This window comes from Carassius carassius, chromosome 10 (assembly GCF_963082965.1).
Source record: "Carassius carassius chromosome 10, fCarCar2.1, whole genome shotgun sequence".
Classification (NCBI taxonomy): Eukaryota; Metazoa; Chordata; class Actinopteri; order Cypriniformes; family Cyprinidae; genus Carassius; species Carassius carassius.
The window spans coordinates 6,372,084-6,390,369 of NC_081764.1; the positions used below are offsets into that span (position 1 = coordinate 6,372,084).

The 18,286-nt window shown below is 37.7% G+C and overlaps 1 protein-coding gene across 5 annotated transcripts; it reads right to left on the reverse strand.

The window, feature by feature from the left end:
* Window positions 1-157: 157 nt before the first annotated feature.
* LOC132151631 (protein polybromo-1-like) lies at window positions 158-17,854 on the reverse strand. 5 transcript variants are annotated; one of them, XM_059559886.1, is made up of 30 exons: window positions 17,703-17,854; window positions 16,712-16,857; window positions 16,489-16,586; window positions 15,560-15,707; window positions 15,211-15,363; window positions 14,947-15,063; window positions 14,242-14,310; window positions 13,874-13,972; window positions 13,697-13,782; window positions 13,532-13,623; window positions 13,160-13,367; window positions 12,927-13,068; window positions 12,716-12,798; window positions 12,332-12,611; window positions 11,534-11,639; window positions 10,762-11,425; window positions 9,651-9,862; window positions 9,299-9,493; window positions 9,037-9,194; window positions 8,672-8,914; window positions 8,440-8,585; window positions 8,159-8,316; window positions 7,481-7,664; window positions 7,080-7,287; window positions 6,561-6,759; window positions 5,646-5,726; window positions 4,944-5,108; window positions 1,676-1,743; window positions 1,384-1,585; window positions 158-502 (listed from the first exon to the last, which is right to left on the reverse strand). In XM_059559886.1, the coding sequence occupies exons 2-30, from the start codon at window positions 16,844-16,846 to the stop codon at window positions 339-341; spliced, it is 4,863 nt and encodes a 1,620-aa protein (XP_059415869.1). In that variant the 5' UTR covers window positions 16,847-16,857; window positions 17,703-17,854; the 3' UTR covers window positions 158-338. The 5 variants fall into 5 exon arrangements, with proteins under 5 accessions (XP_059415869.1, XP_059415867.1, XP_059415868.1 ...); XM_059559884.1 differs by having other exon boundaries at window positions 5,562-5,726; XM_059559885.1 differs by lacking the exon at window positions 17,703-17,854 and adding an exon at window positions 17,492-17,650 and having other exon boundaries at window positions 5,562-5,726.
* Between the last annotated feature and the right edge of the window lie 432 nt (window positions 17,855-18,286).

Sequence of the window (18,286 nt, forward strand, 5' to 3'; positions counted from 1 at the left end):
GAGGACTGATGTCATCATCTGAGGTGATGTAATTAGCAATATAAAAATAATGTGGTTCAACATCATAAACTCAACCAAAATCCATCTAAAGTAACATATTTCAAATCCATGTCAGTAGTTATAAATTGATGCATGATTGACTTAATTCCAGTGCGTCTTGTGTACCTAAATGTGGCTAAAACCTTTATTTCTCACACACACATATACACACAACTAGGAGATTATTGCTGAAGCATTTCCAACAGTACATAATACTTTATCACACTGTGATAGGACAGATTTGGTAGGAGAAGGCTTGCATAAATTAGAGTCCTGAGAGTCGGGGGTAAAACAAAGGTTTAAAGGTTGTATGCCTGTCGGATATTGAGCGTGTCTTTCATCATCAGGTCTCGGAGTCTCCATAATGCGTCAGCCATCGTGGTGTGAGCACCCTTGCTTTTCAGCCAGTGAGAAGGGAGACGGCTCTCCTGCTCCCTGGTGAGCCGACAGTCTTTTCTTTGTGCTGAAGGAATGAAAATAAGAAAGAAAACATTGTTAAAACATGTATAATTTGGGACAAGGCAACTAAAACGGAGCATCAAAAATGGGTCATTCATTGGCTGTAACTTCACAGAAGAATTCATGAAAAAATTTCATTTAAATTACTAAATTATTAAAGTTTATTATGCCACCATGTATAACATTGTGTTATAATATCATCCACTCTATATTACACTATACAAGAAAAAGTGCTACAAAATAGTGGTATAAGGAAATATCAGAAAACAACTGCTTTAACAATAAAAAATAATTTAGCAATTATTTAGTAAACGCTACTATTCAAAAGTTTGGTGTCGGTAACACTTCTTAATGTTTTTGAAACAAGTCTCTTAATTCAAGGCTGCATTTATTTGACCAAACATACAGTAAAAATAGTAATACAGTAAAATATTATTGCAATTTAAACTAACAATTTTTTCTAATTTAACATTTTAAAATGTAATTTGTTAATCTGAGGGCAAAGCTGAAATCTCAGCAGCCATTCCTCCAGGCTTTAGTGTCACATGATCCTTCAGAAATCATTCTAATATGCTGATTTTGAGCTCAAGAAACATTTCTTACTATAATCAATGTTGAAAATATCTGTGCCATTTAATAAATTCATAAAAACCATGATACATTTTTTTCCCAAGTTCAAAAGTATAGTATTTATTTGAATTTTTTTATGTTATGTCTTTACTGTCACTTTTGATCAATCTAATGCATCCTTGCGGAATAAAGTATTAATTTTAATCTTTAATCTTAATGACCTCAAACTTGTGAACAGTAGTGTAACTGTACATAACTTCAAAAGGAATACATAAAAAAACTCTCATATGCCATTCACTTGCAAATCATCTTTACCCTTAAGGCTCTGGTCCCACTTGCTAATAGTGGAGGATTCAGCACTGAGGCCCTCGATGTACTTCAAATAAGCTTCTGAATGCAGAAGACGCTGAGGTTTTGGAGGTGGGGCAACAAAAATAGGCGGAGCTAGCTGCTGCTGGCCTGGCTGGCCTTGACCTGGATATGGTGGAGGAGCTTGTCCCGGCCCATATCCACCCATCTGAGAGGACAAAGAAAGAGAAAAGTAAGAGATGACAACCTGATTCTGCTTTAGCGTCACTGGCGAAAGCTGCATGAACATGTACTTCACCTGCATGCCATAATGGTTTCCAGGACCAGGACTTCCAGCCATACCGTTCATTCCTGGGCCCATCACACCTGAGTAGGGACATAAAAATAGTTTAAATCTTGAGTTAAGTCTAACACTTAACACCAATAAATAAGCCTGCAAATATTATACAAAGATTGAAAAAATATTGTTTCTATGAGTTACACTTTCCAAAAGAAAATATTGTTTGTGTTAAAGATTCAGTGCAGTAAGTCCGTGGAAAAGTGGAGGTGACACATCATGTGTAGAAATTAGATTAAGAAAGTGTGAAGTGAGACATTTAGGAAAAAAACAAAAAAAAACATTAGCATGTTAGTGGTTTTGTTTGAATATTCCCACTCAATGATTCAGATACAACTAAAATTAGACTATGCAGAAATACAGATATTATCTAGTGATAAAAAGCATTTCTTTATTCACTAAAACAATGTACAAACAAGAACAGACTGTTTCAAAACCAAATAAGCTGCCTTTGCTGTCCAGGCAGAACACTAGATTTTGGAACAAATCCCTGATTTTAAACCAAGGAAAAAAAATAAAAAAATAAAATAATATATATATATATATATATATATATATATATATATATATATATATATATATATATATATATATATATATATATATATATGCGTGTGTGTGTGTGTATGTATACACACACACACACACACACACACACACACACACAGTTGTGGCCAAAAGTTTTTAAGAATTACATAAACATTAGTTTTCAAAAAGTTTGCTGCTAAACTGCTTTTAGATCTTTGTTACAGTTGTTTCTGTGATGTACTGAAATATAATTACAAGCACTTCATACATTTCAAAGGCTTTTATCGACAATTACATGACATTTATGCAAAGAGTCAGTATTTGCAGTGTTGGCCCTTCTTTTTCAGGACCTCTGCAATTCGACTGGGCATGCTCTCAATCAACTTCTGGGCCAAACCCAGACTGATAGCAACCCATTCTTTCATAATCACTTCTTGGAGTTTGTCAGAATTAGTGGGTTTTTGTTTGTCCACCCGCCTCTTGAGGATTGACCACAAGTTCTCAATGGGATTAAGATCTGGGGAGTTTCCAGGCCATGGACCCAAAATTTCAACATTCTGGTCCCCGAGCCACTTAGTTATCACTTTTGCCTTATGGCACGGTGCTCCATCGTGCTGGAAAATGCATTGTTCTTCACCAAACTGTTGTTGGATTGCTGGAAGAAGTTGCTGTTGGAGGGTGTTTTGGTACCATTCTTTATTCATGGCTGTGTTTTTGGGCAGAATTGTGAGTGAGCCCACTCCCTTGGACGAGAAGCAACCCCACACATGAATGGTGTCAGGATGCTTTACTGTCGGCATGACACAGGACTGATGGTAGCGCTCACCTTTTCTTCTCTGGACAAGCCTTTTTCCAGATGCCCCAAACAATCGGAAAGGGGCTTCATCGGAGAATATGACTTTGCCCAGTCCTCAGCAGTCCATTCACTATACTTTCTGCAGAAGATCAATCGGTCCCTGATGTTTTTTTTTGGAGAGGAGTGGCTTCTTTGCTGCCCTTCTTGACACCAGGCCATCTTTCAAAAGTCTTGGCCTCACTGTGCGTGTAGATGCGCTCACACCTGCCTGCTGCCATTCCTGAGCAAGCTCTGCACTGGTGGCACTCCGATCCCGCAGCTGAATCCTCTTTAGGAGATGATCCTGGCGCTTGCTGGACTTTCTGGACTTTTCTGTGAAGCCATTTTTATGCAACACAATGATGGCTGCACGCGTTTCTTTGCAGGTCACCATGGTTATCAATGGAAGAACAATGATTTCAAGCATCACCCTCCTTTTAACATGTCAAGTCTGCCATTCTAACCCAATCAGCCTGACATAATGATCTCCAGCCTTGTGCTCGTCAACATTCTCACCTGAGTTAACAAGACGATTACTGAAATGATTTCAGCAGGTCCTTTAATGACAGCAATGAAATGCAGTGGAAAGGTTTTTTTGGGATTAAGTTCATTTTCATGGCACAGAGGGACTATACAATTCATCGGATCACTTCATAACATTCTGGAGTATATGCAAATTGCTATTATTAAAACTTAAGCAGCAACTTTTCCATTTGCCAATATTTATGTAATTCTCAAAACTTTTGGCCACGACTATATATATATATATATATATATATTTTAGTGCTGTCAATCGATTAAAAACTTTAACTAGATTAATCACACATTTTTTCTGTGATTAATCGCAATAAAAAAAGAAATGTTTTTGTACGTTTTTAATATATTTTTTAATGTAATAATTTCACAGTCAATCAAATTAATGTAGAAACAACATAAAGACAGTATATTTTAAATACTTGTTTAAATGGCATCTTTTTATGAATGAAGGCCAGTATTACTGATATTAATACAGCTACTGATTTTTTTTTTATTTTTTACATTTATTATTAGGCTTCAAAAATATAACAGTTTTTAATTTAAGTAAACTTAAAACAATGCTAACATAATAAATGTCATGTTTACTCCTGCCCTTCCTGTCTTAACAGTTAGGAAATATACAGAAATTTAATAAAGTTATCAAAGTTATATCCAGTCTGCACTGCATAAACTATAAATTAAATAGTTAATCCTTATTAAAGCTACAAAAGTTATTTAGTCAAGAGCAGCGAGTCATTTTCTCTGTTCCCTTTGTTCTTTAACTTTACTGACAGGAAGCTTTATTGGCTGCTGTCCCTTTAAGAGCAGACAGACACACGGATCTCACCGTTTATATACTGTCATATATACTTCATTTTAGACTTTATATAAATCATTTAAGATTGCTCTTATGAGGATAATCGACAAAACTGGCACTTTGGGATGTTTATTGTTAGTTCAAGCGCTTAAGAGAACTGGATTCTGGCGCCCTGTCTATGCATTGTGTGTGTGTGTGTGTGTGTACGTGTGTACAGTATGTGTCACATAAGGGCATTCACAGACAGCGCATTCTCTTTTGTCTTGCCACGCTTGAAATGTTTAAAAGCATTTAAATGAATAAGAGCGTGATCATATAATGTAAAGCTAGCCAACGGATGGCAGAAAATACCGATGCTGCGTTAATTGCGTTAAATATTTTGACACGTTAAACCAGACGAAAATTAATCGCATGCGTTAACGCGTTAACGTTGACAGCAGTAATATATATATATATATATTTTTTTTTTTTTGGATCGGAGCTGGTCAGAAGATCTTCAGGTGTGGTTTCTGTCTGATCGGGGTGCTTCTTACCCAGATGGGGCATACCAGGGTACCCGGCCATGCCTGGTAGAAGGTAGTGCTGGGAAGGCAGCTGGGGCACCCCCATGGGATGAGGTGGTGTGCCACCCATGCCCATCATGCCCTCAGAAGGACCCTGCATAGGCATGTAGGGCAGGCCATAATTTCCCATAATGCCTTGGGTGAGGAGGAGATAGCACAAAAAGATCCATGCATTGATGACATGCAGTTGTCTAAAAAGTCATGCAACTACAAGATAATAGTCATATCAATGTCAAAGAAAGTGTGAATTTTTAAACCGGGTTAATCCAGTCATGTTAAAAAAAGAGCTCTACATATTAAAGAGTTCATAAAAAAAATAAAGGTTGTCATGCAAAAAGAACATGGTAAATGTGAAACAAAGAATATGGCAATATTTAAAAACACAAGACAAGACCAAAAAGTTTACAAACAAACAAAAGGTATTTAGTCAAAAGAATGAATCATCACTAATGGGGCACACTTTTGGTACAGGGAAGATAGAGACATGATTGATGAGTTGAGGTTTTAGATGGTTTAAATAGATTGTTGGAGGGTGCCCGGATTCTGCATCTGTCTCTTTCAGCATGGGTGGGGGCAATTTGGCGTTACCTGGCACAGGTGGCATGGCCTGGTTTAGCATCCCCATAGCGCTTGGGGGAGGAACCACCCCCATCATTGAGCTGACTGGGGTACCTGCTCTTGGGGAAGCCTGCTGCTGCTGCTGCTGAAGGACCCTCTCCCGTTCTTGCTGCTCTACCAGTTTAGCTGCCCGTTCTGTGAAAACATTACATGATAACGGACAAGCAGACAATCAGATGTGAGATCCCAAACAAACCAATTCAACCCAAACAAATGAATTGGTTCTGTTCATAGCAGTGTCTTGTAAAAATGTTTTGCTTTATTCGAGTATGACTGGATATTTATCTTAATGGAATATTTTACCTTAAAATGAAAATGAGGATTTTTCTTCTTTCAAAACCGATTTGGCTAAATTTAGCGACAGGTTCCATCAGAATGAGAGTTCAAACAGCTGATCATCACAGTACATCACAAAACATCACTGTAATCAACAACAAATCGACATCAGTTATTGTCTCGTAAAGTGAAAAGCTGTGTGCTCGCAAGAAACAAACCCATTTTAACTTCAAACCATCAATTCCAGCCAAAATACCTTAATAATGTTTCCTACAGTCCATCCCCTATTGTCCTCTCATATCAAAATCCACCTAAATATTTGTTTAGAACTATTTTCGCTTGTAAATGGCACTTGACCTGTGTGGATATCCCTGTCGGATGAGATTACTTTTCCATTAGAGAAAGCAATGTTATGGATAGTGGACTCGTATTTAAGCCAAAAGCAATGGTTTGAAGTTAAAAACATCTTAATGTTGGATTTATTACAAATACAAAGCTTTTCACTTCAAAATTTGTTAATTGATGTCATGTGGATTATGGTGATGTTTCTATCAGCTGTTTGGACTCTCATTCTGATGACACCCATTCAGAGGGATCAACTGGTGGAGCTAATTTTCTCCAAATCTGTCCCAATGAAAAAAACAATCTCATTCTCATCTACATCTTGGATCATGTGAAAGTTTGAGAACGTACCTTCATATTCTGCCTTCTTAGAAGTTTCCAAGTTCCTCCATTCTGTGCCCACCAGTCGACTCAGCTCTCCAAAAGAGAAATCAGGGTGACGAGCTTTTATAATAGCCCTCACTTCACTGCTAAACAGGATGTAGCCACTCATGTTGATCTTGCGCTTGGCTCCTTCCTTTTTGGACATACCCTTAATCTTTGGTGTGGACTGTGCATAGCAAACAGGGATGTTAAAGAAAATGTCAGGAATATAGAAGCTGATCAAATTAAATTAAAACTAAACAGTTGAAGATTTGATGATGTGTAAATGATTGTATATTGAATATGACAACTAGCTACCAGAAAACAATAGATTTCTGATAATAACTATGTCCATGTCCACAATACAAGTTCATATTTATTCATATTTTCTAAAATTCACTAGTTATGATGTACGCATAATTGTAAAATGATTAATATCTGAATATGTTTGTGCACGTAAATCTGGACAGGATGGGTAATGTCTGATTTCTCTGGAGATTGGAGTACCTGTGGTGGTGTATAAGGCATATCCACATCACTGGTTGTGGATGCCTGACTGGGTGGCATTGAGGGCGTCGCTACTGCTTCGTCGTCATCTTCGTCCAGATCATCCATATCTTCATCCAGATCCTCCATGTCTGCAAATTTAGCCTCTAGCTCCTCAATCTTCTTATCCAGCAGGGGGGACGGCACCTTCTGGGGCACTATGGGTTTTCTGAAAATTAATTTAGAGCATCAATTAGTTGCTAAACGCAATCAACCATTTCTAGCATAAGTTTGAAGTCTGGCACATTAATTATTAATAACAGCAATACGTTTTTGAATAGCCTCTTAACATATTCACATAAACACACTCTGGATGTAACACATACTGCCCACAAAGAGCAATACAGGACAGTAAAAAGCACCTAAAGTAGAAGATCTCATCATCAACCACTTTGGCTGAGAGGGAGAAGCGTTTAAGAGCTTTAAACTTCTTCATCTGCTTTTCACTCTCAATGTAGCGACTTTCAAACAAGAGCATGTCTTCCTCTGGATACTCAGTTGGTCTGCAGGACAGGAAGTCCTTAAAAGAGGAGACCACACATTTCCCTGTGAAAAGAAAGAGAAGGACTTACAATTTGGCCTATGGTAAGTTTTCAGACAGAGTCAGAGTTTTTTCAAATACAAGGTAGGGAAACAAAGAAGAGAACAGAAAATGTCCAAGTACTTAATCCACTGTATAAATCCCATTTGTGGAAATACAGTCTTATGAGTTTCAACATGAGAAATTTGCAACTGGATCTGCAATCATTTATATCACTTGGCTGCTTTTTTTTTATTCAATTATGCATTCAGGGTTCTGAGGGGGCTAGTTTTATACTATAAAATCACTGCTTAATTCTATTTCCAGTGTCTTTGTGAAATGAAAAGTCTCTCAGCATGTTAATGATCCCAAAGGCACCACCATGTGACAAGAATGGTTGGCAAAATTTCTTTATCACAGCTATTGATAAAATTGGCTGGCTGTGAGTTGTGGATGGACAGCAAACTGATATGAAACTAGGATTTCATTACAAATAACTTAATTCACCCAGTGCCCATACCTAAGATGCAGGTCATAGGACAGGTCTCCTCCAGGCTGCTGAGGAACACCTCACGTTTGTAGAACATCTTTGTTGGCTCATGTTCTGTTTCCTCAGGGTGGATGAAGATGGGTCCAAAGAAGAATGCTGCTCCATCCCGCATCCACATCTTCTCGATTCTGTCCATATCAACCAAAACAACTCAGACTATTGCTGTAGGCATATATTACAGTCCAATCTTTGTGATCAATGTGTACTTTTATAATGAGTTATGTCTGTAAAATAAGCATGATCTTGCCCACCTGCCAACTCGAGGTCGCACCAGCCTGTGGGAGCGTATGTAGACACAGTCACCCAATTTAAGCCACATGTCATTGTAGCGGAGCTGTTCATAGTACTGGCATCCAGGCTCCCCATTGGCAACTTCAACTGGAACGTCTTCTCGCTCCTATGGAGAGTAGGTGCAAAATAGTGTTATATGATTAATTTAAGAAAAAAAACAAAAGTGCTCAAAATCAATAATTTCCTTCATACCTTCTCGATGAAGCTCCCGTTCTCTCCATCAGGAAGATCAGACACTTTGTCTTTAGCACTGACAAACATGGAGGCAACTCTGACTACGGGTAAGAGAACCTCCCGAGGGACTAGTTTGACAGAGCTTGGCGGCATGGACCATACTTTGATCTTCTTGAAGGTTTTGGTCCTGGCAGTGTAGCGGGATTCACAGACATAAACGTCTTCGGGTCTAAAGCCTTCCGGTTGCGACTTAAAATATTCCTAAAACAATAATCCCATGCTCAAGAGAATTAAATGAAACATACATAAAGAGCTTGTGAGGAACATATTGAAAGTAAAGAATGAAAATATATACATACATACTTAACATCATACTTACTCACCTTTACAAACAACACAACGCATTTCCCCAAAATCTTGCTGAAAGGCACACGGTTAAAGTAGTCGCTCTTGAATACTTCCTTCTCCAGAAACTTACGCGTTGCCAGATGGAAAGTTTCCCCTGGACGATAAAACCAACATCCGTACATCCACTGCTCGCCTGCAGTCAATACAAGAAAATGTGGACAAATGAAGGTGATATGTCAGCAAAAAGCAATAGAAAACTAAGCAACAGCAATAAAGAAAAAGTGAGAATGTGCACACCAGCCTCGTCCTTCCAGAGTTTCTCAATGCAGACAATGTGAGGCTGCAAATTTGCTTCTGAAGGCTGAACATACACACAATCTCCCACACTGTAAGTGTTGTTCTCAAAGTTGCAGTCCTGACTGTATGAGCTTTGAGGACCAGACGGCCACTGGCTTCCTGCAGCACCCTCTGCTTTGTCATCTTCTGGAAGAGCTATTAATCATAAAAGCAAAGTGCACATTATTACACTTCTATAACAGACAGTCATTAGAGCAGCAAGACTTTGAAGGGTATCCCAAGGTGTTACGTAACTTTAAAAATGCTAGAAGCAACAGCAAAACAATTTCTGAAAACCTCAAGCGCAAAAAACCTTTTTTGTCTTCCTCCCGTTTCAGCAGATCTTCCTCAATTTCCTGGGGCAGTTTCTCTCGCTTCTCTTGATCTATGTCAGCATGCAGATGTTTGGATGTGTAGCTCAGTGCTGGGGTCAGCAAGATTTCACCATTCTTGCACAGCTCGTCGCGGATCTTCACAAAGAAATGCTGTAGCTCCACAGAATCCTCAAAGATCTCAGAATCGGTCCTGAAAGCGCACAACAGCTGTAATGAATTCTGAGATTACGGTTTCTAAACTTGGCTTCCATTCATGATGACTCTACCATCAAACTTCACTCTGTTGGACTTTTATGGCGCTCAATGGAATTATTCATGAAGATTTTCTCATCATTCACTCACTTGTCGTTCCAAAATTCTTTCTTCCATGGATCTATTGCCATTATGTTGCCAAATATGCCATTGTTCAATGCAAAGCATTTTATTAAAACTGAAAAGCTAAACTACAGGATTACCTTTGATAAACATTCACAGGCTGCATACATTTTAAATATTTGAAAGTCATATTTCAAGTTTTAAAATAATATTGTCACTGACCACATTTGGAAAATATTTTCAAATAATGGAAATAATTTGTGTATTGAATATACATGTTAAACGATCACTATACTTTTACTATACCTACTCTAAACATCATGAAAAATACTCTTCTGGTAGAATTTGCTTTTATTTGTTTTTTTTTAGGAAAATTCCCTATTTTATATTTTAGAAAACACTTTTTTGTTTTTTTTTTACTATACTTATCCTGACCTAGAAATGACTAAAATCTAAGGTCCTATTTTTCCATACTGCATAGGAACTCTTACATAATGAAATATGGATAATAATAGGCACAATAAATGTACCATAAAAGTGGTCCTACATGACTCACTCATATACTAAATTGAAGAATGAGGTTTGAGAAAGACACAATGAAGGGAAGAGAAAACATTGGCACATAGAGCAAGAAATACTTTTATGGTGTTTTTTTCCTGTTGTTTTTAAAGCCTAACGCCATTCCTGTTCATTTTATAGAAAGTGGCATCTTTTGAAGTCCAGTTTCTTTAATGATGACAAGAATAGCTGATTTTCACACTCTTCCTTGTTTACCTGTTGAGACGTCTTGCTTTCTCCAGCACCTCAAACACATGCTCCTGGAACACATCCAGTCTCCGATAGCGACCACGATCCACATTATTACGAATAATCTCTAAAGTGAGGGGCGGGTCCTCTGGGTTAGCAGGGTCAATGGCGGGAACCTCCGCCAAAGAGTCACTATAGCAGCGGCCTTCGTCATCCTGGTGCCCCATCATCGAAACAAAGAGGTTCCGGATAAGCTCATGTACGAGAGAGGCAACTGACAAACCACCCAGTACAACTTCATCTCCATCCTCTTCATCCTCCATCTGTCGACGGGCTTCCAGAAAGGCTCGATGGAGCAGCAGTGCATCTCGGTATATTAAAGACTCTGGCTCGTTGTAGGTGCAGGCGTTGTTGAACATAAGGATGAAATCCTCTGCTAGCGAGTCGACGTCTTGGTAGCGTCCCTGCACCATGTAGCTGCGTATACGCTCCATGTCAATAGGACGTTTAATGGCAGCATAATAGTCAGGCAGCTCAGAACGTGAAGGCAGCCGCTGGAAGACGGTGCTGAGACGTCGCCCACGATTGTCTGTGAAGTTGCGCACAGCTTCGTAGAGATCAGAAAGCTTTTGCTGGAGTGGTGTGGTCTGGGTGCGGGCCTTTTTAGGGGAGGCAGCAACTCCACTACGGCCTAGAAATAAAGAAAGGAATTTAGTAAAATAATAAACTGTTAAATATAAAATGTATATATTCTTCTTAATTAGTGCATTAAGGTGTCCAATTTTAGCCAAAAACATACGAAGCTTGAGTTTGGGAGAGCCCATGTCATCATCCTCGGGGGGAGGGCCGAGTTCCTTATGTTTATCCTTAACTATCTTCTCCAAGATGTTTGCATCATTATAAACCTGCAATTAAAAAAAATGAAATGCCAAGCATAAATTTCAAATTAGACTCTGTTATGTCTATTCAATCTTAGAAACCCCATTCTGGTTTGGACTCACACAATTAAACGAAGCAATCTTTTCTGGATGGACTGTTCCTTTAAAAATGCTGTAAATCTCATTCTAATCATATACATTCGTGTATACTTTAAAGCATTTTCATCAAAACAATGTGAAAAAAAACTTATATTGTGAATTATTATTACAATTTAAATAACTTTTTTTATATTTTTAACATATTTTAAGATGCAACTTATTCCTGTGATGCAAAGCTGAATTTTCAGCCTCATTACTCCAGTCTTCATTGACACATGATACTTCAGAAATCATTCTAATATGCTAAATTTGCTGCTCAAGGAACATTTATTATTATCAGCATTAAAAAATATTTTTGTTGCTTAAATTTCTGTGGAAACCATCACTTTTTTTATTTTTTTTTGATGAATAAAACGAACAATCTTTTTTGCTCCGGGTGTGTGTGTTCACTGCTGTGTGTGTGCCCTTTGGATGGGTTAAAAACAGAGCACGCATTCCGAGTATGGGTCACCATACTTGGCTGTGTCACGTCACTTTCACTTTGAAAATTCAAAAGAACTGGACCCCAAAGTAGTGTATTATAATTTAGCATTCGGTATGAGTAAAGTTATGATGCCCACCTGAGATCCTTCTTCATTATAGTGGCGGGCATTGCGAAACATAAGTTTCATGTCATCCATAAGTGCTTCCTCATTGTTATAACGCTCAGTGCGGATATTGTTCTCGATGGTACGCAGGTCCATTGGATCTTGGATGATCTGGTAGTAGTCTGGGTAATCCTTCTTAGAGGGCTTCACCATGAAGAGATCACAGAGGCGCCGTCCAGTGCCTGCCTCACGTGCCTCAGTCACTGCGGCATACAGCATCTTCATTCGGTTTTTCTTGGTGTTCTTTTTGTGGCTTTAAGAACCAGATTATGGTAGGAAAAAGAAAAGAATGTAAAAAAAAAAAAAAATTCTGATTGCATATGGTTGAAAAAATTATGCGAGTGATTTAAAAATCACCTTTTCCTTTTAACACTTCCCACATCTGAATTTGCTGTAGAGGTGTCTCCTTCATCGTCATCTCGGCGCTCTCTTTTCTTTTGCTAGAACACATATTCAACCAAACAAAATAAGCCTCTTTCTCTCATTTCCCTGAAACACTAGGACATTCCTGCAATAGGTTTCCCCACTAGGTTTTGGAGAAGAGCTTTAGTTCTTAAAGCAGACTGACCTGCATTATTTGCTGTAACCTCTGAGCACGTTTGTATATGGTGGAGTTGGGCATGTTGTAGCGTTTAGCATTCTCAAACATTAACGTGAGGTCAGCTTCAATCTGCTCGACTCCTTCATAATCCCCATTCTTCATTTTATCCCTATAAAGAATCAAAAAAATGAAAAGAGGGTGTAAATGTTTTCAAACTCTGCGATTCAAATCAGCTGATTTATCATGTGGGTTATCCACACCTGATCTGTTGTAGCGAAATGGGGTTTTTGATCTGATGGTAGTAGTCCGGGTATTCCTTTCGTGCGGGCAGCTGGAGGAAGGGTTCAGCGAGAAGCAGCCCCTGAACACTTCGGGCTCCTCGCACTGACTGGTACAACAAGAAGATTGGGTCACCTGCACTGAGACCGCAATCGCCCTCCGATTCTCCAGTGTCATAACGTACAGTGCCTGAGACAAAGTTTAAGGATAGACAAAGTTACTTCAAAGAACAATCCTTCGGATATATTAAGTTGCAGACCTTGCCAATGTATTTTTGAATAAGTAGAGTTGGCAGACTCTCTTAAATGGATTGCTACAGACGAATCCTAGACATAGGGAATATATATATGTACCTGTGAGAATGGAGTCTTCATCACTTTCAGATCCAGCTTGAAGAGCCATAGTGATGGCAGACAGCCGGTCACCCTGAGCAGACCTCCGATTTCTAGCAAAACACAGCATGTTACTGATGAAAACATGCATATTCAAAGCAACCAGATGAGGAAAAGATGACATACCTGATGCGGAGGCTAGATTTAGTGGGTTCAGCCTGCTCAATCTCAGTCCTTCTCTGGGCAAATACCTTCTTAATTGTGTTTGCATCCTTTAAAAAGACAAAAATTATATTTGTGTTATATACAAGGAGTTATAGTTGATGAATAGACAGCAAGTGTATATAAACTTAGAGTACAAACCTTGAAAACTTGTGACCCTGGCTCATTGTACGTTTTGGCGTTTTTTGTCAAAAGATCAATGTCCTTGGTCATGGCACTGATGGATTTGTAATGTCCAGCCTAAAACAGAACACAGGAAGTAAGCCATTTCATGTCAATATTAGAGATTTCTGATTCACTGTGTAAATATCTAGAAGAGTAACAAAGTGCAGTACATGGTAAAACTACGTGTGTTTCTGATTTTGCTCATTTAAAAAAATAAGTGTGTGTGTGTATATATATATATGACATCCTTGTCACAGCTGAAATTATTATAACAGCTCTAAATACACACCATTGCACACTTTGATTGCTATAGTCCGCTAGCATATTTTCAAAGCACCACATACCTGTATCCTCTGAGCCACAGTGCGCAGATCTATTGGGTCTTTTATTACAGCATAATAGTCTGGATAATGCTGGAAAGGAAGGAATGGGAAAAGTCAGTTTTGATTAACAAACTAGTCTGACATTATTATCCACACTAATGGCACATTTCCTCTGCATGGTACAGCAAGGGACAATTCGGTACGGTTCATTTTAGGGGGGTTTTCCACTGGGTACAGTACCTGGTACTTTTTTTACTACCACCTCGGATGAGGTTCCAAGTGAACCATACTGTTACGAGAACATGACGTGGAAACTCTGCTGATCACCGACTAGCCAGAGAGAATCGTCACTCACTACCTGCATCATTGAACTTGTGACTCAAACACAAAAGAACCGCTAGATTTAAATCAACACAGCCAGCGAAGGAGCGAACGCAACAGTTTTGAATGAGTGCACCTTTTTTAACAACCCAAAAATGGGGTTTTCATTGTCTGTTGAGGAAGTACAGATGTTCCTCTAGTTGATAGCAGAGGTGCGGAACAAGCGAGAACTTCATGGGGCGACGCATAATGAAAGTTTTTCACGAGTTACGGCTGTGCAACAATAAAAACATGTGAATAATCCCACCTACTCTAAGCAAGGCAAGCCATGCCATACTGAACCGAGCAGAGTTGTACCACGAAGTGGAAAAGCGCCATATGTGACTACACAAATGTGGGTCTCACCAATTTGGAGGGAAGTTTTTGGAATAGCTCGCTAACAAGCCTCCCTGAGGAATCAGTGCATGATACCATGGCCTCCAAGAGCTGCTCCAGTATGGCTTTTAGATAGCTTGGAGGTCTCTGTTGGACAAAGGTGTACAGAAGAGAAAAATGATATCATTCTGGATGTGCATATTAATAATAATAAAAATATATAATAATAAACAATAATAAAAAAAAAAACTACTAAACCTCCTTAAACATAAACAGAAAAAAAAAACTCCCTACCTCCTCCTCCATGGAAGCACTTGGGTTTTCTGCATCTTCACCTTCCTCATCATCCTCAGCCTCCTCTCCTTCGGCTCCCTGTAGTAGTTCATTCTTGGTAGTCAGGAAGACGTTCAAAAGCCTACAGGCAGCTCTGTACTCTGCACTGTCAGCCTGTTGTAAGAGACCCACAGGAGTGAATTTCTGAGTAGACAGTGGCTGTGATGCTGAACAGTTTTGATTGTGCAAAAGCTACGTTGACTGAATCTATGCATCTAACCAGTAGTTTAAAATAACGGGCAGACTGAGCTGATTCATGTGCCAGAAACTTCAGTGTTAAATTAATTTAAATGTGTAAATGCAAACTCACTTGATAGTATGCTTTGGCATTATTAATAAGCAGATGAAAGTCAGCTGAGAATTGCTCTACATCCTGGTATTCCTCTGCTCTGAGCTTCTGCTGCATTTTTGTCATGTCTATGGGCTGGCTCACCACTTCATAATATTCAGGCTGATTCCTAAAACAAGAAAAAGAAGAACAGAGGTTGATGTAAAGGTTAGTGTCTATTGCATGCATTAAACTCTGTATGGTTTATTTCATCACATGGTGAGATTCATTTAAAAAAAGAAATACACAGAATGAATTGCTTTAAAAAAAACAACAAGTGTGAATATTACTTTTACTTTTCTGCAAGCATTACTTTATAAGATGGATGAGTTGAGCAAGTGATATTTAAGTATCAGTGAGATACTATTATTATTTTTATTTTATTTATTTTTCCCATTTTGATTAGTTTTTTTTTTTATATATGTTAAATAACATTTATTGTTAATAAATGTTGTCTTTTTACATTCTATTTTATTATAGTTAAAGTTTATTTTATTTCATGTAACAAAAATGCTTATGATTTAGTTTTTATATATTAGACTATTAATAAAATTAAAGAAAATTATTTTCTAATAAAAATAAATATAATTGTAATAACTGATGTAATACAAGTATCATTTTTAATTAATCAATCATTTTTTACACTCTTCTTTATTTCCATTAAAGTTTATTTTATTACAGGTAAAGAACATTTTATGGTTTTAGTTGTAGTTGACTACAATAACCCTGAGCGGGACTAGACAATAAAGTAAAAGCAGACAGTGACTGTCCAGCATTTCAGTTTTATGGCTTTTCTCCATTTAGTAAAGTGTAAAATAGCTATGTAATAAACATTTTTTAGAAAAACAATGCAGGTGTGTCGAAACATTTGACTGACAGTGTTCATTAAAAGACAAGGAATATACTCATACCTCCTCTTTGGTGCACGAACAAAGAGCTCACAGATCTGTCTGCCTTGGTCATCTTTGTAATCTCTGACAGTGTTGTACAATTCATGGCACACGGCAATCTAAAGACAAGAAAAAAGACAAAGTCAACTGATGAGATAACATTAGTGTTATGATCTAAACTGATATATGACCAATTTATGAGCTAAAGCAAGTCTTTTGGATATACTGAACCCCATGTACTCACTTGATCAGCAGAAGGAGCGGTGGAAGCTCTCCTCCTCTTCCATCCACTGACTGGGGTGGATGAGGCAGCATCATCAAAGTCTCCTCCGCTGGCACTGCTGGAAGGAGAGGTGGCTCGTCTTCTCTTGGAGCCCATTGAAATGGTACCTGTTGACCAACAAACATCCTTTTTGACACATGGCTTCTGGCACTTTTGACTAATTAATTGTCACAAGTTTTCTAGTGGATATGATAAAATAATGTGGATTCTCAGGAATCATTTAGTGTAGATAAATAACATTGGCATGTTATGTAACAATCCTTAATATCTATACATTTGCATTCTTATACTTTTTACTAAACAAATATAAGCAGTTAGATCAAAAACGTCTTCATTATACCTGAATGCAAAACTACGAATTGCTCAAGAGAAAGTGGAATATTTTAGAGTAGTAACGTTACATTATAAGGAAGTCCTGCAATAACGATCAAATATTTTCATGACAATATTTGACAATAAGCAAATGTATCACAAGAATGTAGATTTTGTGGATTACCATATACCATTAAATGTTGTTTACAATATCTATATGAGCTACTAGTTATTAACAAACTAAGTTACTGCTGACCTGCTTAATGGAGAACAAAGGAACGTTTTGACATTAGATCAACACCCATATACACCAGCTTTGAAATAAGCTTATAACAGAAGCGATTATTCATTGGACTATATCAAAGTCCTTATAGTGTATTCTATAGTCTTTGACTATATGCATCTACAGTGTTATGTGGAATAGCATACTTAGCCGCGTGCTAATCTTCCGGTAAACAATCCCTAAACGCCAATAGCCAATCGATGCTCCGTGTTTTAGTCAAACAAAAGAGCGGTCTCGCGGCGTGCTCTCGTGCTCACTCACTTCTCTTGATAAGCACACTTCTGTTTCTTATATTAATCTTGCTGAGGTTTATAAACGTATTCGGAAGCAAAGGGTTTTATAAATATGCTGACCTACCCGTATTTAAACCGCGACTTCACTGGCGGAGTTAGTAATTATCTTTCAGTAACAACAGAGCTGCAAACTGTTAACCAGCAAGTAGAGTTGATGGCTAACAAAGTCTCGCCTCCTTTCTCATACTAAACCGGAAGTACATTTAAGTAGCCCCTCCTTACTTCCGAAAAATGTAGAAATATAAAAAATTAAATACTGAATATTCTCTTCTCCTTACTGAAAATGACAACAAACGGCATTCGAGATAAGATAAATATTTACAACAGATTAAATGTTTTATTTTAGGGTTCCAACAACGGCCTAACGTTATCTGTTTTAAAGGTATTTAAAGACGACAAAGATTACAATGAATTAAGTAATGACAAAATATAGATATAAAAGCAAAGTAATCGATCCGAATAAATAAATACAAATCTAAAAAAATAACAGATATAATAATAATATTAATAATATAATTAAAAATATATACTTTTTAATTTACATAAATATACTGCCACGACTTAAAATTAACATACTATTACATTTTACATATTATTACAACAAAATTACATTAAAAAAAGAGCACAACTATTTTTTTTAATCTTCAA